At 34.1% G+C, this 25235-nt stretch overlaps 5 protein-coding genes across 5 annotated transcripts; 4 read left to right on the top strand and 1 right to left on the bottom strand.

The window, feature by feature from the left end:
• The first annotated feature begins 1129 nt into the window (after positions 1–1129).
• LOC134262712 (leucine-rich repeat and death domain-containing protein 1-like) lies at positions 1130–2798 on the top strand. The gene is made up of 2 exons (XM_062745078.1): positions 1130–1135; positions 1359–2798. The coding sequence occupies exons 1-2, from the start codon at positions 1130–1132 to the stop codon at positions 2760–2762; spliced, it is 1410 nt and encodes a 469-aa protein (XP_062601062.1). The 3' UTR covers positions 2763–2798.
• Positions 2799–4968: 2170 nt separating this feature from the next.
• Positions 4969–6407, top strand: LOC134262710 (leucine-rich repeat-containing protein 15-like; the record flags this gene model as incomplete). The annotated part of the gene is made up of 1 exon (XM_062745077.1): positions 4969–6407. A coding segment is annotated over one exon (1428 nt), but the record flags the coding sequence as incomplete, so codon positions are not given.
• Positions 6408–11495: 5088 nt separating this feature from the next.
• Positions 11496–13494, top strand: LOC134262704 (uncharacterized). Its single transcript, XM_062745069.1, has 3 exons — positions 11496–12249; positions 12347–12472; positions 13067–13494. The coding sequence occupies exons 1-3, from the start codon at positions 11520–11522 to the stop codon at positions 13474–13476; spliced, it is 1266 nt and encodes a 421-aa protein (XP_062601053.1). The 5' UTR covers positions 11496–11519; the 3' UTR covers positions 13477–13494.
• A 2521-nt stretch (positions 13495–16015) lies between these two features.
• LOC134262715 (uncharacterized) lies at positions 16016–21409 on the bottom strand. Its single transcript, XM_062745082.1, has 4 exons — positions 21183–21409; positions 20776–21083; positions 20550–20647; positions 16016–17642 (listed from the first exon to the last, which is right to left on the bottom strand). The coding sequence occupies exons 1-4, from the start codon at positions 21290–21292 to the stop codon at positions 16404–16406; spliced, it is 1755 nt and encodes a 584-aa protein (XP_062601066.1). The 5' UTR covers positions 21293–21409; the 3' UTR covers positions 16016–16403.
• A 2968-nt stretch (positions 21410–24377) lies between these two features.
• LOC134262709 (paramyosin-like) lies at positions 24378–25101 on the top strand (the record flags this gene model as incomplete). Its single annotated transcript, XM_062745076.1, has 1 exon — positions 24378–25101. A coding segment is annotated over exon 1 (724 nt), but the record flags the coding sequence as incomplete, so codon positions are not given.
• Positions 25102–25235: the final 134 nt, after the last annotated feature.

Here is a 25235-nt window from a genome sequence, read left to right as displayed (position 1 = left end):
GATGGAATCATTTAAGACTTTTCACTTTTCACTGTTCATTTATAACCGTAGTTCAGTGAATAGCATAAATGCATGAAAAAACGTGTATTTCCATATCTACTGTGTACCGATTGAAGTCTTTCGATTTGAGATTTAAAAGGTGAAAGATAACGATACATATATGATTTATTATGTACTTAATACACCCTTCATCGGTGCCAATTTATATATGCAAAAGAATGTTCAATATTTATTTCTTTAAGGGCTGAGATATACCTTAATAAGATGATTTCTTCAAAAACGTGGAAATAAGGAAGGGGAAAAAGTTATATAAAAAACTTCAATTCTTTTTGGAAGGTTCTTTTGTGTTAAATGTCTTATGAATATTTTTTTTCGACTAACAATTCAAAATGTTCATATATTTACATCATCTGATGTACATGTTTCTCAGGGTAACATTTTTTTAAAATCCGCTGTACTATCTATCAGGAAGTATGAATATTATTATACCGGGTGTCTTCACGACTGATAAGAATACCACTGTTGTCAGGGAGGGAGGTAAAATCTCCTCTAAACAAAGATATTTCATTTTTTGTACTTTGTCAAGCGCACTAAGATGGTAAGTTTTCTCCTTTTCGAAAAAAATTCACAATTAAATAAGTACTTAAGTTTAACTTTTTATACCAATTTCATTCATCATTAAGACAATTAATACCGAGTGAATTAAGAGTCTTTGATATATGAGTAAGAAAAATCCAACGTATGCGTATGCACATCACTTAAGCACCTATCCAAAGTGAAAGGAGAAGAAGCATAATTTAAAACATTTTGGTAAATTCTAAATTTAATATTTATCCAACTCATATTGATGTGAATAACAGCATAGCTAAAGATCAAATGAAGGAAATAATATTAATTAAAACAGTATAATATATATTTCTTATCTGTTTGTTTTTTGTTTTTCTTGGGTAACATTTCTAAGATTTATAACACATCGGTGTCGAGAACTGTACTGTTATATGAAAATGTAGCAGATGCAAAACTCTAATCTTACTTTTTCTAACATCACTCTCCAATGCATAAGTTAAAAATAAAAATATAAAAAAATTTTTAAACAAGGTTCATCCAAGTAACGATTTAACTCTGTAATATGGAGGTAACGAACAATATTTAAGTTCTATTAGCAAGTTGAGTGGGATAAGGTGTCATGGAAAAGTGAGCATCCCCTTACTTTCATGCACTTTTTAAAAAGTTAAACCAAATCTAAATAAAAGAAAAATGTCAATGTTAACCTAAAATGAGGGCGCAATATCGGGTATTAACGTAGTCCTTTATTTTTATTTTAATGTAATGTAATTAATCAGATGCTGCGGTTTTAGATTTGGTTCGTGGTGTTCAGTATCTGCCTCTCCTTCGCTGACGCCGTTTGTCCCTCGGGCTGCTCTTGTCGTGCTCGTTACGTTGACTGTGTCGCCAGAGGTCACACCCATATCCCGTCTTTCTCCGCCTCCAACGTCGCCGCTGAATACGATGTGTTAGATCTGAGACAGAACAGCATAACAAGTCTGAATAATGGAAGCTTTACCAATGCGCCATTCAAGACTGTTTACCTTTCAAATAACGGACTTAATGATAGTCTAATATCCACTGGAGCCTTTGAAGGATTAAAAGATTCGGTTACTTACCTTGACCTAAGCCATAACAGTCTTCACCATCTTCCCGCGGCTTTGAAAGATTTAAACAAAATTGAAGACTTAGATGTATCCCATAATCCTATGCTATCGTCACGTGACTTTAAAGATGATGTTATGAAGGCGATGGGTGACACAATAACTAGTTTCACCTTTGGAAGTGATCAGTTGTTTGGATGGCCAACCACTTTGAACCATTTCGTTCAACTCCAGCGCCTACATGTTGATGAAATGGGTAGATTTATGAAAGTCTTGCCTCCCGAGGCGTTTCATGGCTTTGAAACAACTCTTCTACATCTCACGATAGAACACACACATTTGGTAGCCGTGCCAATCGGAATAAGCAGATTAAGGAATCTCGAAGAACTCCATTTTGATGATAATCCTGAAGTGACTGATAGGGGTGTATTAATACAGTCTTTCCCCCTTAGCAGTCATAAATTAAGGACTGTCAGTTTGAACGCTGATGGACTGACAAAATTTCCTCCTGTATTGAAGTATTTACGAGGACTGTCAAATCTGAGTTTAGATAGAAATGTTCTCGATTTTCTCAGCGATGCCTCCATCAGTGGAAATGTAACCGTTGTTAACCTCACTCTTATCGACTGTGGCTTAGATAGAATCCCTGGAGCTCTGGCAGACTTAGACTTCTTAACGACGCTCGATCTATCAAAAAACGCCATAAGGACTATTGAACAAAACGATCTACGGAATCTTCCGAACCTTCAACATTTGAAAATTCAAAACGCATCTTTGGAATACATATCGAACACTGCTCTGGAGAATTTGCATAACTTGGTTAGTTTGGATTTCAAAAATACGAAACTAACCCAGGTTCCACAAGCAGTTAACCTATTACATCCCTGTGTCGCACAACTTCACCTGGATGGTAATAAGATCGACTGTATGTGTGAAACTCTTGTATGGCTGGCAAATAAAACCGAGGAATGTCTGACAAATAGAACGCCCATGACAATTACTGGAGAGTGTGACACGATTGATTCCAAGGTCAATGACTATGTCACCAATTACGTCCCTAAGTGTCCCCAGTATAAGGAGGAACGCCATATTGCACCATACGATGGACATTAGAATCTTCTGCGACTTTGTAACACAAAAAATTGTATAAGCCTGTTAAAACCTTTATCAAAATGTTCCATACACTTATTTGCAAAACTTGCATTGTGTAACAGACTCTATGTAATAAATTTGTCTGTTAAATCAATTGCGTTGTCGGTTTATTGCAGATAAAAAAAGGAAATCTATAAGGAAAAAAATATTCAAACATAGCTACAGTACGTGTTCTTGCAAGACAGTTATTTCAACCATAACTTTTGTGGCAATGATCTTTTTCAAAACGCGGCTTGGGGAACTCTTTAACAAAACTTCAGTCTAAACTTCCAGGGATTTAACTAAAACTTTGATTATATGTTTCTTAGAAAGAAATTATGAAACAATTTATGTGTATATATTTCTATAGAAAATGTTGATCTCTAATTATGGTTTCACTGTATTCTGGATTCAAGATTTCTAGCCGCAAAAACTGTAGCATTGCGGTAATATATTTAAGACTTTTACCATAGAGCTTCATGTCCCGTAATGCGAAATTTGTGTAATTTACGCGGCAAGATTTTGTAAAAATGACTGGAGTTTTCAGCATTAGACATCTACCAAACCCTAATTCTAAACTTATTTTATTACAAACCTGTATAATGTATCCACCTACTGATATATGATTTAACAGATAGTAGATTGTCCAATGCTAAAAAGTAGAGAATGCACTTCCAAACTTTCACAGAAAACCTTCCACCGTAAATTTCACAGCATTTGCATGAAGATATCTGCAAAGTGTTATGGTCAATAACTAAATATAAAACTATAAGCCTACAGTATTCCCAGCTACATGAAATCCACATTTTAATCTACGCTGCCTCTGAATAATACTACAAATTTGGCTATTTTACATTTTTAATCTGTTTCCATGTACCTCTCTCCATAAAAGCCAACATCAAGGGGTAAGGGAGCGACATTTCTCTATCTGACCTAGATGATTGGATTTATGTTTTGCATGAAGAAGAAATATATGTTTTATTTTATTAATATCTTTATTTCATAGTTCGACTCCCTATGGTAGTTCAAATCTATGGAGATGCGTTTCTGAATAACTTCTCTAAATTATTGAATGCTGATCACCAGGAGAGAGGATCAGGGGAGAATTGTTTATCTACGTATATAAAATGGATTTTTCGTTCTATATTCCTTCCATTCAATTAGAATTTTACTACATTTATGTTTTTGATATCTAGACCAAAGATCTCAAATTCATTATTTGGAAGGTTCTTAGGAGTTCAAAATCACGCATGTTGTGTATAACTCTTTAGACTTAAGTTCATGTTTGCTATAATAAAACGATATTTCTTGATATTGACACACATTTAAAAGAAAAAATAAAAGACACTGAAGAAAGTTTTAGTTGAATTATACTAGTACTTTAGCAAAAGATATAGAGCCCTTTTTTCCAATATTTTTACACTTAAATATTCTATTTCAATATTTTTATGATCTACAACTGTTCAGTTGCGTTATTCTCTCCGCTGAAGTTCAATCTCAATGTCACTGAATAATAAGATTTTAATGTTTTACCTGGACCATTGACTTGTTTGAAATGAATTATTCATTGCTTAGAGTTGCGCATTTGTCTCAAAAACAATATCTGTAAAAAATTAAGAATGAATTTGATTTATGAAATTGACTTAATGATCTATCTCAAAATCAAGTCAAAATAATTTGAAAATAATGTAGTGAAATATTGTTAAGGGAATAAATATTACGGTTTATTAAAATTCATTGAAACATTTAGACCTCAGACAGAGCGACATATCAAACATCTTGTGATCCTGAAATACAGAGATAAAACAGAACCTTATCAGTTTAAATGTTATGTTAATACTTCAGTCAAAGATAGTGACTATAGCATCTTAAATTTAGAATGTTTTACATGCAAAACAATTCAGGTATGCCTGTCAAAGTATGTGCTTCTTTATCAAAGTGTCTTAACTCTATGTTGTTCATTGGATTTAACAAAGTGTCATCATCAACAGGTTGGAGAAAGGGATATGGCCTCTTACCAGGTGGGAATTCTCAATCTGAATTAAGTACAAAAAATGTTTTGCCTCATAAAATTTATGAAACCGATAAGTAATTATAATGATCATATGAAAATCTAACGAAGCAAAAATATGTTTTATTTTTATAAACGTGAATAAGTTCAAATTAATTTTTTCTTCAATATCTTTCTTTGCAGTTCCCTGTATTTTTCGTTACAATTATCTTTGGAATATCTGACGTAACAGCACAGTGTCCAGGTGGCCTCGCTCTGCAATGCTCATGTCGGGATAGATATGTGGACTGTAGCTTCCGGAATCTTTCAGCTATCCCATCATTCCCTGCAGATCCTTATTTTGCCTCGTCATATGACTACCTCGACCTTTCCCTTAATCGCATTTTGAATATCCATTCACACCAATTTAGAGGCACCCGTTTCAAACAAATTTACCTTAAAGGAAACAACTTGCAGAATATTTCTTTCGGGGCCTTTGAAGATTTGGAAAACACCCTCTTGGTACTTAATTTGAGCAACAATAAACTCAGAAATTTGCCATTATCATTAGGGGATTTACATTCATTAGAAACCTTAGATATTACCCACAATCCTATGACGCGTGGTACAGATCATACAGAAAGTGTGATGCGCGCGCTTGGGGATACCCTTATTGACCTCAAGATTGGAAGTGAATCCCTCACATCATGGCCGACTTCATTGCACCACCTACCGATACTTAACAGACTCACTGTCGACAGTCTTAGTCGATTTATTCGAGACATTGGTCCTGAAAGTTTTCATGGATTTGAAACCACGCTTCAATATCTGACCATTAAAAACACCTATTTACTGGCAGTGCCAATTGCAGTCAGCAAACTAAAAAATCTTAAAGAGCTGCACTTTGATCAAAATCCTTACGTCACTGACAGGGGAGTTTTGATACAGGCTTTTCCGTTAAACTCTCCTTACTTGCAGACTTTGTCATTAAATGGGGATGCCCTTACCAAATTCCCCAGAGTATTAAGATACCTACCAGCATTGAGAAATTTTAGTCTGGATGATAATAATTTGAGATATCTCAGTGATCTGAATGTCGGGGATTTAAGAACCGTTACAAATTTAACTCTTAGGAACTGTTCTCTTTTGCGAGTCCCTGCAGCACTTGCTAAAATTCGGTATTTGAAAGATTTGGATTTATCCTCTAACACAATTGCAACTATTGACACAAATGATATGAAGGATCTCCGTTACCTAGAAAACTTTATTCTACAGAATTCTTCTTTGAAATATATATCCGAGAATGCGTTTGGCAGAGTACCAAGATTGAAGACCTTAGATTTCAGATCTACACAACTGACGTCAGTACCTAAGGCAATCAACAAAGTCTGGCCATGTTTGGAAAAAGTGCTTCTTGATGAGAACAAGGTGGATTGTATGTGCGAGACACTGGTGTGGCTTAGAGAAAAGAGAGATACGTGTGTAGCAGATGCATTTCCAATTAAAATTCAAGGTCATTGTGATACAATTCATGACACAGTAGAGCATTATATAGAAGAATACATCCCGAGATGTCCCGAGTATAAAGAACTGCATAATATTCCACCCTATAACCGTACAATATAGCAAGCATTCGCTCTTCTTTGAACAATTCATTTTTTTATTGAGGTCGTTAGATATAAATAAAAAAAGACAAAGAAAATTAAAAACATTGAACAATATTTGTTTTTAATGTAACCTTTATTCCATCAAAATATCACTTTGTTATCACACATAAATAAAAAACTAAGAAAAATATATCTTAAAAGTGTTTAATTCATCCTAAAAATTAGCAAATGAAACCAAATATACCATTAGTATAAAGAACTGCATAAAGAATGTGAAAGCCACTAAATTTTGTGATAAGTCTACATGATTATATCACAAGTCAATGTATCGTTCTGACAAGTCAACATCTTTATTTGACATGTCATATTGCCTACATAATGCATGTATTATGTCGATTAATGATTTGAAAATCAATCAAATATTGTGAAAAATTGGCTTGTCATATTACGTCGACTTGTCAAAAATGAAATTGAAATGAATAATATAACGTCGACTTGTCCAAAAATTGGTGATTTGTGAGATAATATTCGATTTTCATATGTTTATGTGGAATTTTGAAATTTTATATTAACCTTTGAAAATATGTTTTTAACTGATGGCCAAAACTGTACATGGTCACTTTTTCAACAAGTGAATTTGAGAATTCAACAAAAGATCTGACAAGTCAACATACTTTTCTGACAGTTGTGGGGAGGGGGTGCAAAAATACCGTAAACAGGGTTATTTTCGCCCGTTCACACTTGCAAACAATTTTGCCCCGTTTTAAATTCGCCCAGTGACACTTTTGTTTAAGAAATTATACCGTACACAACCCTCGTACTTTAAATTCGCCCCTATTTAATTATAAATTCAATTTAAAACCGAGTTTAAAAGTCGAAATGGACTTTTCTGAAAATAAAACGGGGACAAATATTTCCCTGTCCTCAGTATGATGTCATGGCATTTCCTTCTTTAAATCAAATCTTTTATTCAGGTTTTAACATATGAAAAAAGGACAAGGAAAAAATAATACATCAAACATTATTTGTTTTTAATAAAATTGTTTTCACTTATTTGTTTAACTTTAATTAGATACGAATGAAATCAAATAAAAAGTGTTTGAAAATTGTATGTTGAAATCTGATTTATACGAAAAGTCTTGACCTCTTAGTATCATCTCTTTGATAATTTGAGTTGTTCTATGAACTTCCTTGTGTCTTTGGTTGGTTAATATTTCCACCAATGAGAAAAAGTGTACTCTAAGAGAGGTCAACTGATAACTTAGCATGAAGTCATCGTTCTGTCCTAATTTTAAGAGAACTGTCTACTGTTATAATGACAAATATACCTATATTAAATTATATACCGAAAAATATAACTGCTAATGCGAAAATTCAATCATGAACTTCTTTATCTTTAAACTTTTAGCCAAAAGTTAGACTTTCCAACTATTGTTTAAGTGTTTTTCTACACAATGTTGACACTTTAACGTACTTTTGTCTTAAGGAGGGATTCTTGTCTGCTTTCTGACTAAATAGTATATTTGCCTATATATGTCATATATATTTATATGAAAATATTTTTTTTCCTCGTAATAATATAACAACTCTGAAATTTGAATAAAGATGGGAAACTGAGTTTGAAATTTAGTAATGTTTAACATTTTGGCGGAACTGCGATGCATGAAAATATCTCCCTTTCTGCTTCCTAAAATAGAAAAGAACAATGAATTTACTAAATTTTATCATTTTTATTTTTTATGCCCTCGTAATCAAGATTCGGTGTTATAAAGGTTTTGTCCTGTCTGCCTGTCTCTCTGTCTGTTCGAAAAAACTTCAATCTTGCTCATAAATTTTGAGTGGGCGGGTTTATCAAATTTTGCAGTTTTTGTTCTTTTGTCAAGACTTTTCTTTGGGTACCATCAATTTCACCTCTAGACATTGACCTCTGAGTTTGAAACATTTTTACGAAAAAGTACCAAAAATTTACCGTGGTAATTAGTTTTGAGCAGTTGGTGTTATGACTTTCATACTTCACATGTGTATTTATTTTGACAAGACCTTTCAATGCCTTAAAATTTTTATGACCTTTTGAGTCTGACCTTAAAATTTGACCTACTTTTAATAAACTTTAAGCTTGGCCAAAAATTTTCAACAGCTAGCATGAAGGCTTTTCTGTGGTATCTTTTATGTCAGTCTCACCGGAATATATCGTATCGACATGTTTTCAGAAATAAAATTTTATGTTTCATATTTTATATGCAATCTTTTTACATTATAAATGCCGAGTGTTGTAACACACATGTATTCTTCAAGTATCTGAAATTCTTGTTATTCATCTGTTAATAAAATATGAATGTATGATTCATGTACAAAATTCTACTCTGTAAATGATCCCGGCTCTCTGTACTCCTGAGTACCCTTATTTGTATAACACAAATTGTTTCACAATCCATCGTAATTGTCAGGTAATAAAATATAAGAACCTAATATCGTTTAACTGCGTAAATAAAACATTTTGATAGTGAGTCGGGTGAAAAGTCACCTTAGGACCCGCGATCTGGTAAACTCCAGATTTTTGTTATCCATCACTGACTACGGGTGGCTTCTGCCTCCTGTTTTATATAGATTGGAAATAATGATTTTTCAGACATAACGACAACACGAAGCGACGTAGCTCGACGAATCATGGAATTTAAACAGTTTTTGCTTTTAACAAATAACTTTTCTAATGTAATTACTGGACACATCATGGAGACATCCCCTCTGAGAATACCAAAGTGATTGATACCAAGTATATTGTCAATGTGAAGTTTTCATAAAAGACAGCAACACTTTACATGAACAGCGGTTCTTAAACAAATGTCTACAAACATGTCCATGCCTTTCACTTTGACAGGACAGGCAAAGAATCAGGACTACATGTAGATAAGTATCAATACTTGTGCGTTCTACACACGGTGCTTAATAAATCTCAGTATGGAGGTTTATCCATGTTTAATGGATGTTGCTAGAGGAAATGCTGGCATTGTGCTGATTTTAATTCATTGTAAGACAGTGCAGGTGATTATATTAAGTCATATTTATTACCAGTTACCCTGCTTATTATGCCAGTTGTCTTCATAGGTAGCTGTCGGGTCAGTCTGTATTAATTTCTATATATCTATGCAAAGACAACAAGTTAGTTGGGGTCACCTATGGATCTCTATGATTTATGTGAAGGCAACAGGTTTTTTTTTTTTTTTTGTTTAATTCTCCCTGACAACTCCAGGAGTTGGAAAGATTTGTTTATTTATTTACGAATGTGTTAGTCAATAATTTTATTTTACGAGCAATAGCTGTAGCTAAGTTTGCATATTTATAAGTATCCAAGCAAATCATTAATACATTTCCTGCAACAAAACCACCTAGTTCATGGTATATTCTCTGAATGCGTATAAAATTATATTTAACAGATCTTTTAAAAAAAACCTTGATATTTTAAGTCACACACTTCATACACTCTACTCCAAACAAGTAAGAGCTTCTGTTAATGGCCTTACGCTCCTTATATACTTCGGACTCATATTTGAAGGCCATTTTCTTAAGAGCTCGTTCCGCCCGAGATTTGGTCGAAACAAATGCGTGAATTAAAATATAAATAAGTAATCATAAGGTACCTGCATGTTTGCATGTGGTATAACATTCAGAAACAATTTTTTTTTAAAAATTCACCGAGCTTGCATCAATGTATACTGTATTAATTAAAATAGAAAAATCAGATTATCACAATATCACCAGAAGTACTTTCGATATTCAGGAAATGAATTTTTCATAGTTAATGCCTTGTTTCGTTTTGGCAGTTATTTGAGAATTATAGAAAAGATTTACCACCATACCAATAGTCCATCACTGAGAACAGACAACGAAATAATGTTGGATTAAAATATACTTTGTAGACTTGTTATCCCTATGAAAGAATATAAATTTCAATATGTCGATAGTGTTTTATAATCTAGTTTACCTGTCCACAAATGTGATGGACCTATTTAACTATGCAAAGAGACGTAAACGTAATCATGGGCATCGGTCTTACAATAAACCTTTAATACACGATGTCTCTTGTGATTCATTACTAAATACAGGGAACTCCAATCCTTCAAATGGCAATGGAATTTCATAAATATTATGGATTCTGTAGAAGAGTACGCCAGGCGATTGGACAGATATGAAAATGAAGCAGTTTTGAATATTTTTAATATCCCTAACAACCGACATAAATTTGAATGACAATATCTATATTGGATTTCCAAACTTCATAAAAATCCTAACAAACAGAGATACATAGCAGGTTCCAGTAAATGTTCAAACAAGTCTCTTTCTTTGCTAAGATATTAACAGTAGTGAAGGAGACACTTTAAGAGGATTTTGCAACATTTCAATTGAGAAGTGGTGTTATTTAGATTTAGATACTTAAATTTTCCAAGAAACGTTGAAAATTTGAAATCACAAGATTCTACCAAGCTTAACAGCTAAAAACGTATGACTATTCTACTTTATACACTACAATTCCCCACGATAAATTCCAGGCTTTTTAATATCATTGACAGCCTTCAACTTGACATTTAGATAAATCGACGACGTATTGTCAATTAACAATAATTCTTTCAATTATTATATAGATATAATATATCCCGGTGAGCTTGAGAAAAAAAAATACCGCAAAGTTGGACACATCTGTTTCATTTTTAGATATTTTACTTGAAAAAGACGTTAATGGTAATTTAACAATCAAGCTCTATGATAAACGTGATGTTTTAAACTTTTTAATCGTCATCTTCCCCTTTCTTATGCGGCAATATACTTTATAGCAATATATCGAATCGACTGAGAGATATAAATCCCGTATTCATTATATAGTATCTGTTGTTTAATTATATGTTAAACAAGCACTTGATAACTACCGGTAAATCTGAGCAAAAGATCTTCAATTCGTGATGACACAATATACTGATGCATCAAATCATCTTAAAAGCAGCTTGAGATCACTTCATAATGTAACTGTGTTTTCAGAAAAGATCGAAAAACAAAACATTTTAAACACTTTTAAAAAAGATCAAGGGTATTTTGCTGACTATATATAAACTAAGACAACTGTGGTAAATTTCAGGTTATAAATCAAATATGGAGAGCGTGGGACTTTTTTGTTGTGTCTTCTGTATTTTGTCAGCAGAAGCCATTTCGCCATTTACTGATGGCAATGTCAGCAATTCTAAAGAGCTTAAAGTAGGTTGTGAATCTCAGGATGTTTTGAAACAGCTCATAAACCAAGAAACTCTGATTAGAATTTCCTTCGTGAAAAACATCCGATCCCTTCTGGCTGATATGGTGAAAACAAAGCAAACAATTCACTCCATACAACAAAATGAAATGCAATTGGTACAAAACATGACAGATTTGAAAATGGAAATGATGTCACTTAAAGAGGAAAATAGGGAACTTCGATCACAAAATCAAAAATTTCAGGAACAGTCGCTTGCCATGGAAGAGTATATTAAAAAAATGAAAGAAAATATGTCGTTACTAGAAGAAAACCGTTTAGCTTCTGAAAAAGAAATGGACAAGAAAAGACAACGTTTCGAAAATAATACTAAAGACACCCTGACAGACTTAAGAATTGACTTTCGGTATATGTCAGTGACGCTGTTGGACTTAAATAAGCATACACTTCAGCTTGAACGGAATATTCCAGGAGTCATAGAAGAAGCTTGCCGCACAGAATTTGACTTTTTAAACGAAAGCATCGGCTATTTGCATACAAAACATTCTTCTATTTCCGTGAATGAAATGAAATTGACAGAAAAGGTGAACGAGTTAGAGAAATCTCAGCTAGAAATGAATAAGACTCTTTATGGTAAGTAAATTGAATTTAATTTTATATTGAATTAAATAATAAAATAAACATTAAATAATAAAATGCTCTGTTATTTTTGTAATGTTAAATTTTACAGATGAGATGGTTGACAAGATTGATGACTTGAAAGGAGAAATGAAAGATATTAATCATGACCAGCTTAAGTTATCATCCACAGTATCTTCATTGGAGGTTTTTCGAACGAACCTTTCAATCAGCAAATGTATGTATTTTCCTTACGTCAAAAATTGTTTCTGATTATCTTTACAATAATTGTTAAAATACTTTTAATTTCTTAAATGAGGAGTGGAATGATTGATTTTTAAATGTTTTTTATTCACTTAATAAAACTATACATGTACCATTCAGTCAAATTGACCGTAACTGAGAAATCTGGAATTGTCACTGAAAGGTCAATTTAAGATATGACAAGGTCACTGGATGGTAAGTAAGACCTGGAAAGATCAATGAATGATCTAGAAATGATGCTTAATGGTCCCAAAAATCTGGACAGGTCAGTGAATGGTCAATGAAGAATCTGACAAGGTAATTGAAAGCTTACTGAAAATCTGGAAAGGTCACTCAATGGTCACTGAACGATCTGGAAATATCACTTAATGGCGGAACTCTTCCTTTCAGTCACCTTTTGGTGACCTTCTGCCAAACAAACGAAAAAATTTAATCTCTTTAATTTTCAATAGTTCCAATTCTTTAGTGACTTCATGTACTATTTTTAATCAACTTTTAAATTTTCATTCATTTAATTATTGTAATTACGCATTATTTACTCCTCATTATTCGATATATTTTTTTATAGACATACGCCCAAATGTTGGATTCACAGCTGGTATTGTTTCCGGCAAAAGAACATCGAAAAATGTTACTCTTGTTTTTCCAAAAGTGGTGTACAATGAAGGTGAAGGATATGACCCATCAACTGGTGTCTTTACCTCACCGACAGATGGCGTCTTTATTTTCTATATTTCAATACTCTCTGGAAATAAAGACAACATATGGGTAGATATTGTATTGAATGACGTTACCAAAGTTCGTGCGCTTGCATACTCTGTGTCAGTCCCAGGAAACATTGAACAAGCGGGTTCAAACGTGGCACTACTTCAGCTCAAACGTGGTGATAAAGTGAAGACCAGGACTGCAAATAGTGCAGGAAGATATCATTCACATAATGTTCCAATATGTACATTTTCTGGTTTTCAAATATTCTAGTGAATAAAAAATGTTCTCTGTGATGATAAATTTATGATATCCTAATAGTTTTTGTTAACATAAAAGATCATGTCAAGTTTAATTTGTGTTTGACGACAAACCAAAAAGTTTTTATGACTTTACGAGATAGTTGTCTTGACTTGACGAGATGATTTTCATGACTAGATATAATATGCTATGCTGACAAAAAAAAATGTGGATGGCATAAATATACCACATGTTGAATGATTTTTATGCCCTCTCCACCCAAAAAATTGAAGATTCGAGGGTATGTAGTTTTTGCCCTGCTCGTACGTCTGTCTGTCCTGTTGTCTGTTTGTCAGAAAAAAAATAACCTTGTCCATAACATTTTACTGTTTCGGGTTATGGCTTTCATATTTCAAAGGTGTATTCCTTGTGACTACTCCTTTCTTTAGGTATCACCAACTTTGATCTTGGATTTTGACACGCTTTTACATAAAGATAACAAACTTTTACGTTGGCCACCACATTTGAACGGTTAGTCTTAGGACTATTATACTCACATAATTATGTAATCCTTGTGGCAAGACCTTTCATTGGACACCAACATCTTTGACCTGCAGACCTTGACCCTGGAGTTTGACCTACCTTTAGAAAAACTACTTTGACCATTACATTTGAACAGGTGGTGCAAGGGAATTTTTATATTTCAAAATTGTATCTCTTGTGAGAGGGCCTTACTTTGGGTACCAACATAAATGTATTTAATTTGAATTTGAGAATGTTTTATAACCTTTGCTATTTTGCCGTACGGGGGCATCAGTATTTCACAAACACATCTTGTTCTAGATGATATTACTTTTATATATTTCAAGTCTCTAATGTATTTCTTGTTTTACTATAAACTTATTCAATATGAGGTGCTTTCTTTTTTATGCGTAAAATATTTCAGAGGTTACCTTTCGAAACACCTCTACTTGAAATGAGAAAGTTTCACTCTTTTCATTCTTAAGTATGAAAATTATTAATTAATTATTAAACTACGTACTGTGTACAACAGACTATTTGCTGAACTTTTTCCTACTTAAATATGCAAGTATCAATTCATGATTTTGACTTCATTCCAATCCTGGTTAAGTGTGAATTTGATATATAATTAGATTTTTATATAATCTAAGCGTCACTCAAAGCAATGCGCAATAACCACATTACACAAAATATTTTTTTTATTCTTTAGTCATTTTTCAGGGAGAAAGAGAGAGAGAGAGAGAGAAAAGAGAGAGAGAGAGACATTGAAACTCGCAGTTATGCTGCAAAGTTACTCTACAAATGGTATGATAAAAATCGATGTTTTAATAGCATAACTTCAAATTGAAGATGTGATTGGGAGGTTTTGAGTTCGAATCTCGACTGCGACTGAGCTAAGTCGATATAAAATGGGTAGCAACCGTCCTTTCACCATGTGCTCGGCACTTGAAGTGAAAGTTGCAGGTCCATCGGATGAAACCTTAAAAACCGAGGTCACGTGTCACGACAGGCGTTGGCACAATAAAGAACCCTCACTGCTCAATGGCCCTGAGTGCCGAGTAAAGGTCACAATTTGAAGCCCTTCAATGGTTTAAGTGACGTCTCAACATTAGAGAAAAATTCTCGAATTGGACGTAATTAATATACTATCAATCAATCAAAATTGAGAGAAGATGTATCTGTGAAACACTGATGATTCCTTGTTGCAGCTTATGCAAAGTTGTTGATATCCAAAGGAAGGTTTTGTTACCAGGAATATACTGTGAAAATAATTTCGTAGGTGTGATGTACCTGTGAAAAATTAAATCCCTAATACTAACGGTTCAAAAGTTATGTTAAACTTAGTATTTAAAAAGTGTGTCAAACTCTATGGTCAAAAGCTCAAAAATATTTATACCCACTTATAGGTCTTGTCACAATGAGTATACATGTGATGTATAAAATCCCTAGCTTCTACTGTTCAAAAGTTATGGCCGAGGGAAAAGTGTGCTATTTCTTGCAAATGTAGATCAAATTCCAAGAACAAGAGGTCAAATTTGGTGATACTCAAAGAGAGGACATGTCAAAAGAAATACACCTGTGAAAAAACTTTATTCGGTAATAACCAATATTTGCCCCCCAAATCAAACTTTGATGGAGATATATTTAATCAAGTTCTTAAATAGGGTAGTATATGCTGACTTCAAAGCACTGAATATTTTCATAAGTAATGACGCCATATGTACGTAATGACGTCACAAACATGACGTAAATTTCAGTTTTTTATGAATTTTACAGAAAAATGTACATATTTCGTCGATATTTTGAGTAAAAGTCACCGAGCGCATGTGTGTTCAGGATCAATATTTTGATATAATGTGTAAAATGATAATATCAATGAAATTAAAAATATTCTAAGTAAAGTCTATGCTCAATATGACCAAGTTTCTTTAAGTATTGGGTAAAAGAGTGAAAACATTGGTAAATATTGAGCATAACTTTTTTTTTTTTTTTTTTTTTTTTTTTTTTTTTTCTCTCCAACCATGTTAACAGACTAAAACCTTTTCCCGTTCATTTCCGCAGGATGCAGGAAAACATTCTCCATGCAACCCCCCCAACAGCCGCCACTCGAGTGATTTAAATATAGTCACATCTCGCGAGACTTAACTTAGAATATAAAAATATTCTAAGTAAAGTCTATGCTCAATATGACCAAGTTTCTTTAAGTATTGGGTAAAAGAGTGAAAACTGGACAAATTATCCTCATAAATTATTAAGCATGTTTACATAACAACTCTCCAGCCTTACCCAATACTCACCCAATACTTAAAGAAACTCTATATCTCAAAATTAACAAAAGAAAACAGCCAAAAATTTAATGCAAACAACATCTTTATTTAGCTCACCACTAAGCAGGCAATATGACAATAATCATCTCTAAGTAAGATATGAGGAAACGATTATTCACCCATTAAACTTTTAAATACTCTCTCAGACTGGTCAAAATCACTTGTCGCAAGCTTAGTCATGATATTCCCCACAGAACCCCCTTCGAGCATTTTCCCCACCCTACTGTATCTTTTATATGAGGAATTTGTAGCCCAACCAATATGTTCCATTACTTCCCCTGCCACTGCACCAGAAGTTGCTAAAGTAATTGCACAAGCACCTCTAATCCCATGTGGAGTTTCCCCTTCATCTATTCCCAGAACTGACAAATAAATTTTCAAACGTTCAAACATAGTACTTGAGGATACCGGGTAGTCAGTGACTGAACCTTTTGAAGGATCAAGAGTACGGAACAAATAACCTGTTTTCAAATTTACACCCATATCCAAAGAACCCTCAACATAGGATCTATAAGCCATCACAGGACAGAGCAAACTTTCTTCAACCCTAGGAACCATAAACTCATTTACCTTTCCCGTGCCTAAAGTCTTCCCTACTGTATGAGAAAACATAAGGCCCTTACCATCTCCCAAAATGATAACCTCCTGCGATAAACTTAAACCAAGATCATGTGCCCTATCCCCTGAGAAAAACTGTATCTTGAAGAATGCCTGGTCCCGAAGTAACACATAACGTTTTGAAAGGGACAATACTGGGTTTTCCAACTGGCTTGCAATATATTTTGATATATCCTTAAGCTTCCTAATAAACAAAGGCTTGGCTTGTTTTACACAAACATGTGACGTAGATTGTTCCAACTGTATCGCTTTTACATATTTTTTAACACTTGAACAACATACAGGGTTACCAATATTGTACCTACTATCCCAATCAAACCCTTTCCCATAAGAAGCAAAAATAGTTTTTAGTTTTCCTAGAATTGATCTTACTGTGCCTACTGCAAGTCTGTGAGGACACCCACATGTAAATGAACCCTTTTTCCCAAGGAACTGACAATTAATATCGTGCACCTGAGTTTTCCCCTTCTCATCTTTTAGAACAAGAAAATGACGAATATCCTCAGGATTTGCATCTACTAATCCTTTCCCATCTCTATACTCTCTTAAAAAATAAGTGAATTCCTTCTCTAAAGAACATTTCTGGCGACTATATGCCGTATCATCTACCAAATGATCCAAATAACTTAATCGTCTCTCCATTAAATATTCCAAGGTAGAAATCTTTTCCCCCTCTGAATGTTTTTGACCACCTCCACAGGTAAAATCTTCTTGGCCTTGAAGAGTATATACCTACAAAATATTCTAAGAATTGAAACACAAACGTGCTACAATTAAAGACCACTTCAGACCTACCCTATTAACTGCAAAACCTTTTTTCCCTGGAAAGTATAATGCATTTACCTCCCCTTGTACACTCAAAATTTCTGACCTTTTAACATGAGAAAAATAAAGAGGCCACCAAACAGGTCTAGGTAAAATGTCTGGAATAATAATAGTCACACCCTCTACTTTTGATTCTTTTAAAAACTTTAAAAGAGGGAAAATGAGACCAAAAGGGGGGAACACATAAGGATTCCTTTCAAAGGACAAATCCTGTGAGAACACATTAATGCCCGCTGACAATTTTGTAGGATAAGGAGTAAAATGTCGCAGAGGATTTCCATCCCTATCTTTCATTACATTTGAATCAACTGCCATAAGATCTACAGAATGAGGTCCAAACAAATTCTCAACAATTTCCCATTTTACTTTAGTTAGCATGGAATCTGAACTTGACAATTTCCTAGACTCTTCATCTGCTGGATTTTCTTTTGTTGGGATGTATTTCAAACGAAGGTCAAAATTTTTCTGACAAGCTAAGTGAAAAAGTTCTTTTAAGACCTGATTAAGTGAACTGTCCCTCCCACCCTGATAACTCCTTGCAGCTACAACAGCTTGATTGTCACAAAATGCATCGACTCTACTATTTTCAATCTGAGAACAAACACACTGTAAAGCACATAGTAATGCAGATGCCTCCTTCACGTGAATAGGTCTTTGATCACAACCACTCCAAAAATCTCCAAATTCTTGGAAATCCCCCTTAACAATCAAACATGCACCCCATCTATATAGAGAAGAATCTGTTGCAAGGACAACTTGTAGATGTTGTTCTTTTCTCCAGGAAGCAACACCTTGCCATGAATCTAAGAAATTCCAGAATTCCAATTCTTCCCTAAGTTCCTTATATATGTGTAGACTCTTACTATTCCTACTCAAAATACTAATTGCCTTATTAACCTCTCTTGAAAATAATCTAGCGGCAGGGACTGCCAAAACCATAGAAATGCACTTTCCTGCAAAACGCTGCAGCGTTTTCAAATCAACTGTCTTTTCACAAAGAATTGAATCTCTTAATGAACAAAATGATGCCTTCTTATCAGCTGGTAACCTAAAAGCTAAAACACTGGAATCACAAATCATCCCAAGAAACTTTATACTCTGAGATGGGACCAAGACACACTTTTCCAAATTCAAGAAATAGCCTAATCGTACAAGAATCTGACACATAATATACAAACTCCTGCGAGCTGCAGAAACACCACTTTCCTGAATCCCCTTACCTTGAAATTCACCTATCAACCTATCATCTATATAAAGAAGTGCTGGTATACCTAGACCACGACAATATCCAACTGGCACATAACCAGTAGTATGGTAAATATAAGCACTAGCCTTAAATCCAAAAGGGATAGTATTGTAAACTAAATACCATCCTCCAAACTGAATTCCAAAATAAGTCCTACATGAAGGCTTTAGTAAAATGTGATCATAACCAGACTTATCATCTAATGAGGACATGAACATGTCCTTCTCAACCATCCTAGGAACTTCTTTCAGAGTGTCTAACTTAAAGGGGAAATCTTTTATCCAGAGGTTTAAAAAACGCTCATCATGACACATTCTCGGTTTTGAAGGTTCAATAGTAATTGGCATAACAAGGATAGGTGGCTCTACCTCCCCAACCCTGCCTAACACTGTAAGCGACCCATTCTCTATTCTTTCCTCTAAGGTCTTAACAATAAATTGGGTATGATCCTTACAATTTAAAGCATTGGGGAAATATGATGGGACTGGTTGATCTGCATTGTAAGATTTTCCTTTAAAATTACCCTTAAAATGTTTAAACATAGGAAAAATATCAACACCATTCTCAATCCAATCAAGAATAAATGAAGGAGTGCCTAATCGTTTCCATTCTGATACATTATGGGAGAAAGACTACCAGCTACAAAAGATTTTGGATCTCTGAAAACTAAATTACTGAAAACAAAATCATCCTGTGACAAAATATCCTCTGCTTCTGTTATATGGGATAAAGACTTGACTGTCTCTCCTTTGATATCAATCCAAACAACATTTCGCTTCCTAGCAGTAGCACCAATTGGATCAAATTTTGACTCTAATTCCCAATCCGGAATCTTAGGAAAAAACTTATGCCTCTTGAAATCAATTATCTCCTGAAAAATTAAAATAATAGCTATAAAATATGCAAAGGAGAGACATCAAATCTTTACCCGTTTGAGAAATAAATTCCCAATAAGGATTAAAATCCCCTGGGCAAAAAATTGATGTCTTACTGTCTACTTAATGAAAACATTACTTCTTAGAATTATTAACAAGTTTCGGGCAGCCAGAAACAAAATGCCCAAATTCCTTACAATAAAAACAAGTACCAGGACTAGATTGTTTCCCCTTCTTAACAGAAGCAGACCGCATTGGAGGTCTTGGACCATAATACCCTTGGTGCATAGGAGGATAAGGGTACATCATATGCTGATAAGGAACCTGATTTGGATAAACTGGACCAAAGCCAAAAGTAGGATAGGGACTACCCGATGAGGCTACGTTCTCTTTTTGCTTCAACCTACTTTTTTCAGATTCTTCGTACTTTTTAGATTTTGCCCAGTCAGCTACAACTGCTGCTATCTTTTTATCCTCCTGTGTCCCAAACAATTTTAAAACCAACCCACAAAAATCTTCGTTATCCTCATACCTTTTACAAATTGCATACGATTTGCTAAAGAGTGAAGCATCTTTGTGATTTGCCTTATTAGCTACTTCAATCAATGTTTCAATCGCTGCCATCAAAACATTATGTGATGTCAAATTTGGACGACTTGCTAGACTTCTAACACTTGACAGAGCATCATCTACCTGTAAGTCATCTCGTCTACTCTTCAACGCTTTAAGATCCTCTTTCATACTCTTAAGCTGATCCTCCAGTCCTTCTCCATCTTTCTTGCCAGCCATATCTACACAAAAGTCATATATACATTCAAACATGTATAAGAAAACCTGTTGACTTAATATAAAACCAGTTCTCAAATTAAATTCCTATTTATCACATAAACACGACAAAATCAGATAGATAAAGATATACCTTGAGAGTTACTACTCGAAGATCCCGAGGGTTGATCCCTTTGGGCAGTTACCGTACTACTTGAAGAGCCAGAAGCATTGTCACGTGAGGTAGAAGCAGTAGCAGTTGCCTCTAGTACCTGGCCCCTAGGAGCCCCAACCGTATTGGCATGTTCAATAGTATAACTCATGAGTATTCTTACAGTCTCAATATTATCCTCCTTTCCTGCCAACATCAGAATATCCTTGACTGACTCTCCTGTCAGTTTTTCAAACTCTGTTCTGAGTTCAACCAATGAGTAATCCTCTAAAGGATATCCTCTTTTCAACCTGTAAACACATAAAAATTCCTAATTTTTTTTTTTTTTTTTTTTTTTTTTTTTTTTTTAATGTATATCATGAAGGCATGCATTATAATATATTGCTCACCTGGCCAACGTCAAATCCTCCGAATTACCATCTGAAGCTTTCAACTTCAAAACTACTGGCACCAAACTTTTCCCAATTAAACTGTGCCTGGGTTTCAGCACCACAGCCATTCTTACTTCGCTCTAAAAACGTCAAAAATATAATATTTAAACATTCCCAATACTTAAAAAGATTTTTTTTTTTCTTACACTAATAAATATCACGAATTCTCAATATACATAGACTCACTGTACACTTAAACCAAACACGCACGAGATTTTACACCTTGTAATACCTCGTCACACGCCGGTGAACACCACTCGCCGGACAAAATTAGTTCACCGACAGGTATAAATAACACAGTCCAAACAAAATTTCAAGAATAGCAAACATGTATTCACAAATTTTACTATCAAAATCACTTATAATTGAGTCCGATGGAAAATGTCCAACAAAATCCCACATAATAAAATGCTCCTCGCATTCTACAGCTGTTTGAATTACGTTCATGTAACAACAGCTCACACATATCCAGATTAAAACCATGCAAATCAAATATAAAGAAAAATCCCATTATCTCTACATAAAATAACGGACCCCCGGTCCATTGAATCTTACTCTTAAAACTGTATGAACCTCCAAGGTTCCCGAAAGCAATTAAATTATCAATTTAAATTCACATTAAAAATGGACCCCCGGTCCACTAAAAACAACAGTTCTCGGCCGAACCTACCAACTGTTTCACCAAAATATATACTAGCACCAAGCTAGTATTACAAATAAAGTAAAATATACTTACATATGACGACGCTACAGCTAACAAAAACTGTTGGGCAGCGACGCAGAAAACTACGACTGCACGGACCGACAGCCGCCACTCGAGTGATTTAAATATAGTCACATCTCGCGAGACTTAACTTAGAATAATGTCAATATTGTTCCTGAACAAACTTGCGCTCTATAAATTTTAAAGCTAAAATTGTTAAAATTTTGTCCATTTTGTCCTCTTTCTGAAAAAGGATATAAAATCGGACTAGTTTGTGACGTCATAAAAACAAAAATTGTGAATACACAGCTTTGACACTATAATATTTTCTGTTAATTTATATTTCTCATACGATTTATTGAATTCAGCACATTTCAGGAAGTTTTCAAGATTTGACTTTTGTGGGGGCAAATATATGCAATATATCGCACATAGTTCTTTAAAAGCCAGAGCCTCATTCACTCAAAAATTATGGTCAAAAGTTATGGGCATGTTAAATTTTGGCGACCTGACAGTTATGTGTTTACGAATGATAACAGAGAGTCAGACAGCTAGATGGATAAACAGACAGACTAGAGGATAGGACAAAAGTTATATACCCCCATTTTTTTTACGGGGTATAAAAATGATAGTTATATAGGTACATGTATCTCTCGGTGTGTTTTTCTTTCAAAGTTGGAAGGGGGTCTATGGAAGAAATACCTTGAAAATTCCTCTCAACCACTAAGAGTGGAAATTTGTCTTTACGCGAATTATGGGTGAAAATATTATAAAGTTTGAATTTAAAAAATCGAAACTACGGACAATATTACCGCTAAAGCGACATGTCTTTAAATAAAGATACAGATATCACACTTTATGTTCAAGTTCTTGCATTGCAACAAAGCAACTAAGTGAATTAAAAATTATAAGAGGTTTGTTCTAAAAGTTCTGTCAATCTCTATTATACCATCTTCAAAATTATTAAATAACCACATATGTATTGTAACCCCAGATAAATCTTTGTAACTTCAAAATCATAGTTCCAGAAAAACTCTCCATATACTTTTCACAGGGTATGGTCGAATACCACTTCAACAATTTAGTCAATGTTTAATGCGAACACGTTACTGCGCCTTCACAAAATCGAAATATGAATCGTCTATTTTTATCGCTTACCTTCACCTTACTAACGTGATGAAGTTTAGAATGAGACCCTCACAGCAAAGGCACCACCCGTTTTAATTATGTTTCAAAATTACATCTACTATACTATAAACATAACAAGGCATATGAAACTATCCTCCATCTTGGTTCCCGCTTAGGGGCACTTTCTGACTGATCACGATAATTTCTCACCTAAATCGGACTTTTCTCATACATCGGAAGCTGTCATCTATTGATATAAAATCAGATCAGGTTGAATCTTGCCGCATATTCGTCGCATTTACGCGTTTTCTACATTTCTCTGCAAACCAGGACTCCTAGGCAGGAACTATATCAATTCAAAATGGTCGCCAAATTCATTTGAAATTATTTAAGGTGCCAGCCAAAAATGTTAGGCGCCATGAAGACTAAATTAGTCAATATAATTAAGAAATATTCCCAGATGAAGGAGCTTCATGTTTGTCCGAATCATGACCACCATCCTTGAAGAAGGGCTGAATCGAATTTTAACAAAGGAAAATGTAGGAAATATCTCTTAAAATATTCTCCTTAAGATCAGCCGAGGTGTTGTTTGTCATTAATACTGAAGCATCCTAAGAAAGTGTAGGTTCAAGTTTGTTCAAATCATGACCCCCTCGGATAGGCCACAGTGGGCAGTAGGTCTTATATAGGATAACATATTTGGATTTTTTTTAAATCTTCTTCCCTAGAACAACAAAGTCATGTTTAGCAGTCATATTACATGTAACAAGGAAAAATTCTCAGGTAGTGTACATGTAGATATAATTTGAAAAAAAACTACTTTTGATTTTCTTTTTAAATTAAAGAATAAAGAATAGGAAACTAGGTACAATGTATATGTTATCGCTTTTAGTTTCATTAATATGAGGGGTGGTGTACAGTTTGCTTCCTTGTGAAATAAAAATTCTAGATATTTTCTTCATTTTCTTTAATCTAGAATTTGATTGGTAAAAGCAGACAATGCTGTTTCAGGATGTAATATTTCAGATGCTATCTTTTTCCTCCAGACATGTGCTTTCATCCATTTTTCAAGAGTACCAACCAATTAAGTGCTTCAAAAGAAATTACTTAATTTCCGATGACTTTCCGTAGTAAGTGTTATCTGAGATTCTCATAAATCTTTATGCAGATTTTTTAGGGTATTGTAGTGTTGCCGATTGAAATTGTCTCTTTTTCCTGTGTCAGGTTTTTTGAAAACGCTAGTTGTATAATCTGCATACGAATATATAAATTGAAATGAAAATGAGATTTTTTATCGGACATCTAAGTATTTATCTAGCACAATGAAGTTACTGAGTCTTGGTGTTACTTTTCTTTTTATTACCTACTCGGGGGCTCTGTCATTGTTAACTGATAATGAAGACAGCAATTCTACAACATTAATCGACAAGGAAAATATAAACAACCTGAAGGTACTATGGCAGATGATTAATCAAGAGACTGTTATTCGTTTAGCCTTGGTCAAAAATGTTCACGTCTTAATGAATGACGTTGATTCTATCAAACAAAACCTTGTGTCATCTGACACCACCGTCACCAATTTGCAGCAGACGATACAAACATTGAAAACTCAGGTGGGCGCGTTACAACAGGAAAACAAAAGGCTTGCTGACGATAATATAAGATTTCAAAAACAAATTCAGGAATTTCAAGAAAAATTTACAAAAGTTGACGAAAACATTACAGATATTTATGAACACCAACAGGTCACGGAAATACGGAATGAAGAGAAGCGTCAAGCTATATTCAACAAAACTAATCATATTCTGGATGACGTCAAAATGGAGGTGAGATATCTATCTGTGACTCTTCTGGACTTCAAGGAAAGGACTGAAAAGGATACTAAAATTAAAGATGAAAACATTCAGAAGATCGAGAGACGCTTGAATTCAACTCTTGAATATGTAAATGCTAAATTTTTGAGAACGGAAGGAATTTTCGGGAACTTTTCTGCGTCATTAAAAGACATGGAATACTCTCAGTCTGAGACCAGCAGAAATCAAATGGGTAAAATTTTAATATTAATTCAAGCATATATTCGTAATTTTCATTGCATTCAGATGAATATTAATTTGTTATTTCATTATTTATATATGACTTGATCCCTTTGTAGAAAACTTCACCAACACAGTTTTAATGTT

This window comes from Saccostrea cucullata, unplaced genomic scaffold, assembly GCF_032062105.1.
Source record: "Saccostrea cucullata isolate Sc308-1 unplaced genomic scaffold, CSIRO_AGI_Scuc_v1 ctg5040, whole genome shotgun sequence".
Taxonomy (NCBI): Eukaryota; Metazoa; Mollusca; class Bivalvia; order Ostreida; family Ostreidae; genus Saccostrea; species Saccostrea cuccullata.
This window is presented reverse-complemented; position numbering and strand designations above follow the sequence as displayed.

Coding starts and splice junctions, on each gene's coding strand:
- LOC134262704 (XM_062745069.1), top strand. CDS start 11,520: ATGGAGAGCGTGGGACTTTTTTGTTGTGTCTTCTGTATTTTGTCAGCA. Junction 12,250..12,346: donor AATGAATAAGACTCTTTATG/GTAAGTAAATTG, acceptor TAAATTTTACAG/ATGAGATGGTTGACAAGATT. Junction 12,473..13,066: donor GAACCTTTCAATCAGCAAAT/GTATGTATTTTC, acceptor ATTTTTTTATAG/ACATACGCCCAAATGTTGGA.
- LOC134262715 (XM_062745082.1), bottom strand. CDS start 21,292: ATGGCTGTGGTGCTGAAACCCAGGCACAGTTTAATTGGGAAAAGTTTG. Junction 21,084..21,182: donor GAGGATTTGACGTTGGCCAG/GTGAGCAATATA, acceptor ATGTGTTTACAG/GTTGAAAAGAGGATATCCTT. Junction 20,648..20,775: donor TTCGAGTAGTAACTCTCAAG/GTATATCTTTAT, acceptor ACTTTTGTGTAG/ATATGGCTGGCAAGAAAGAT.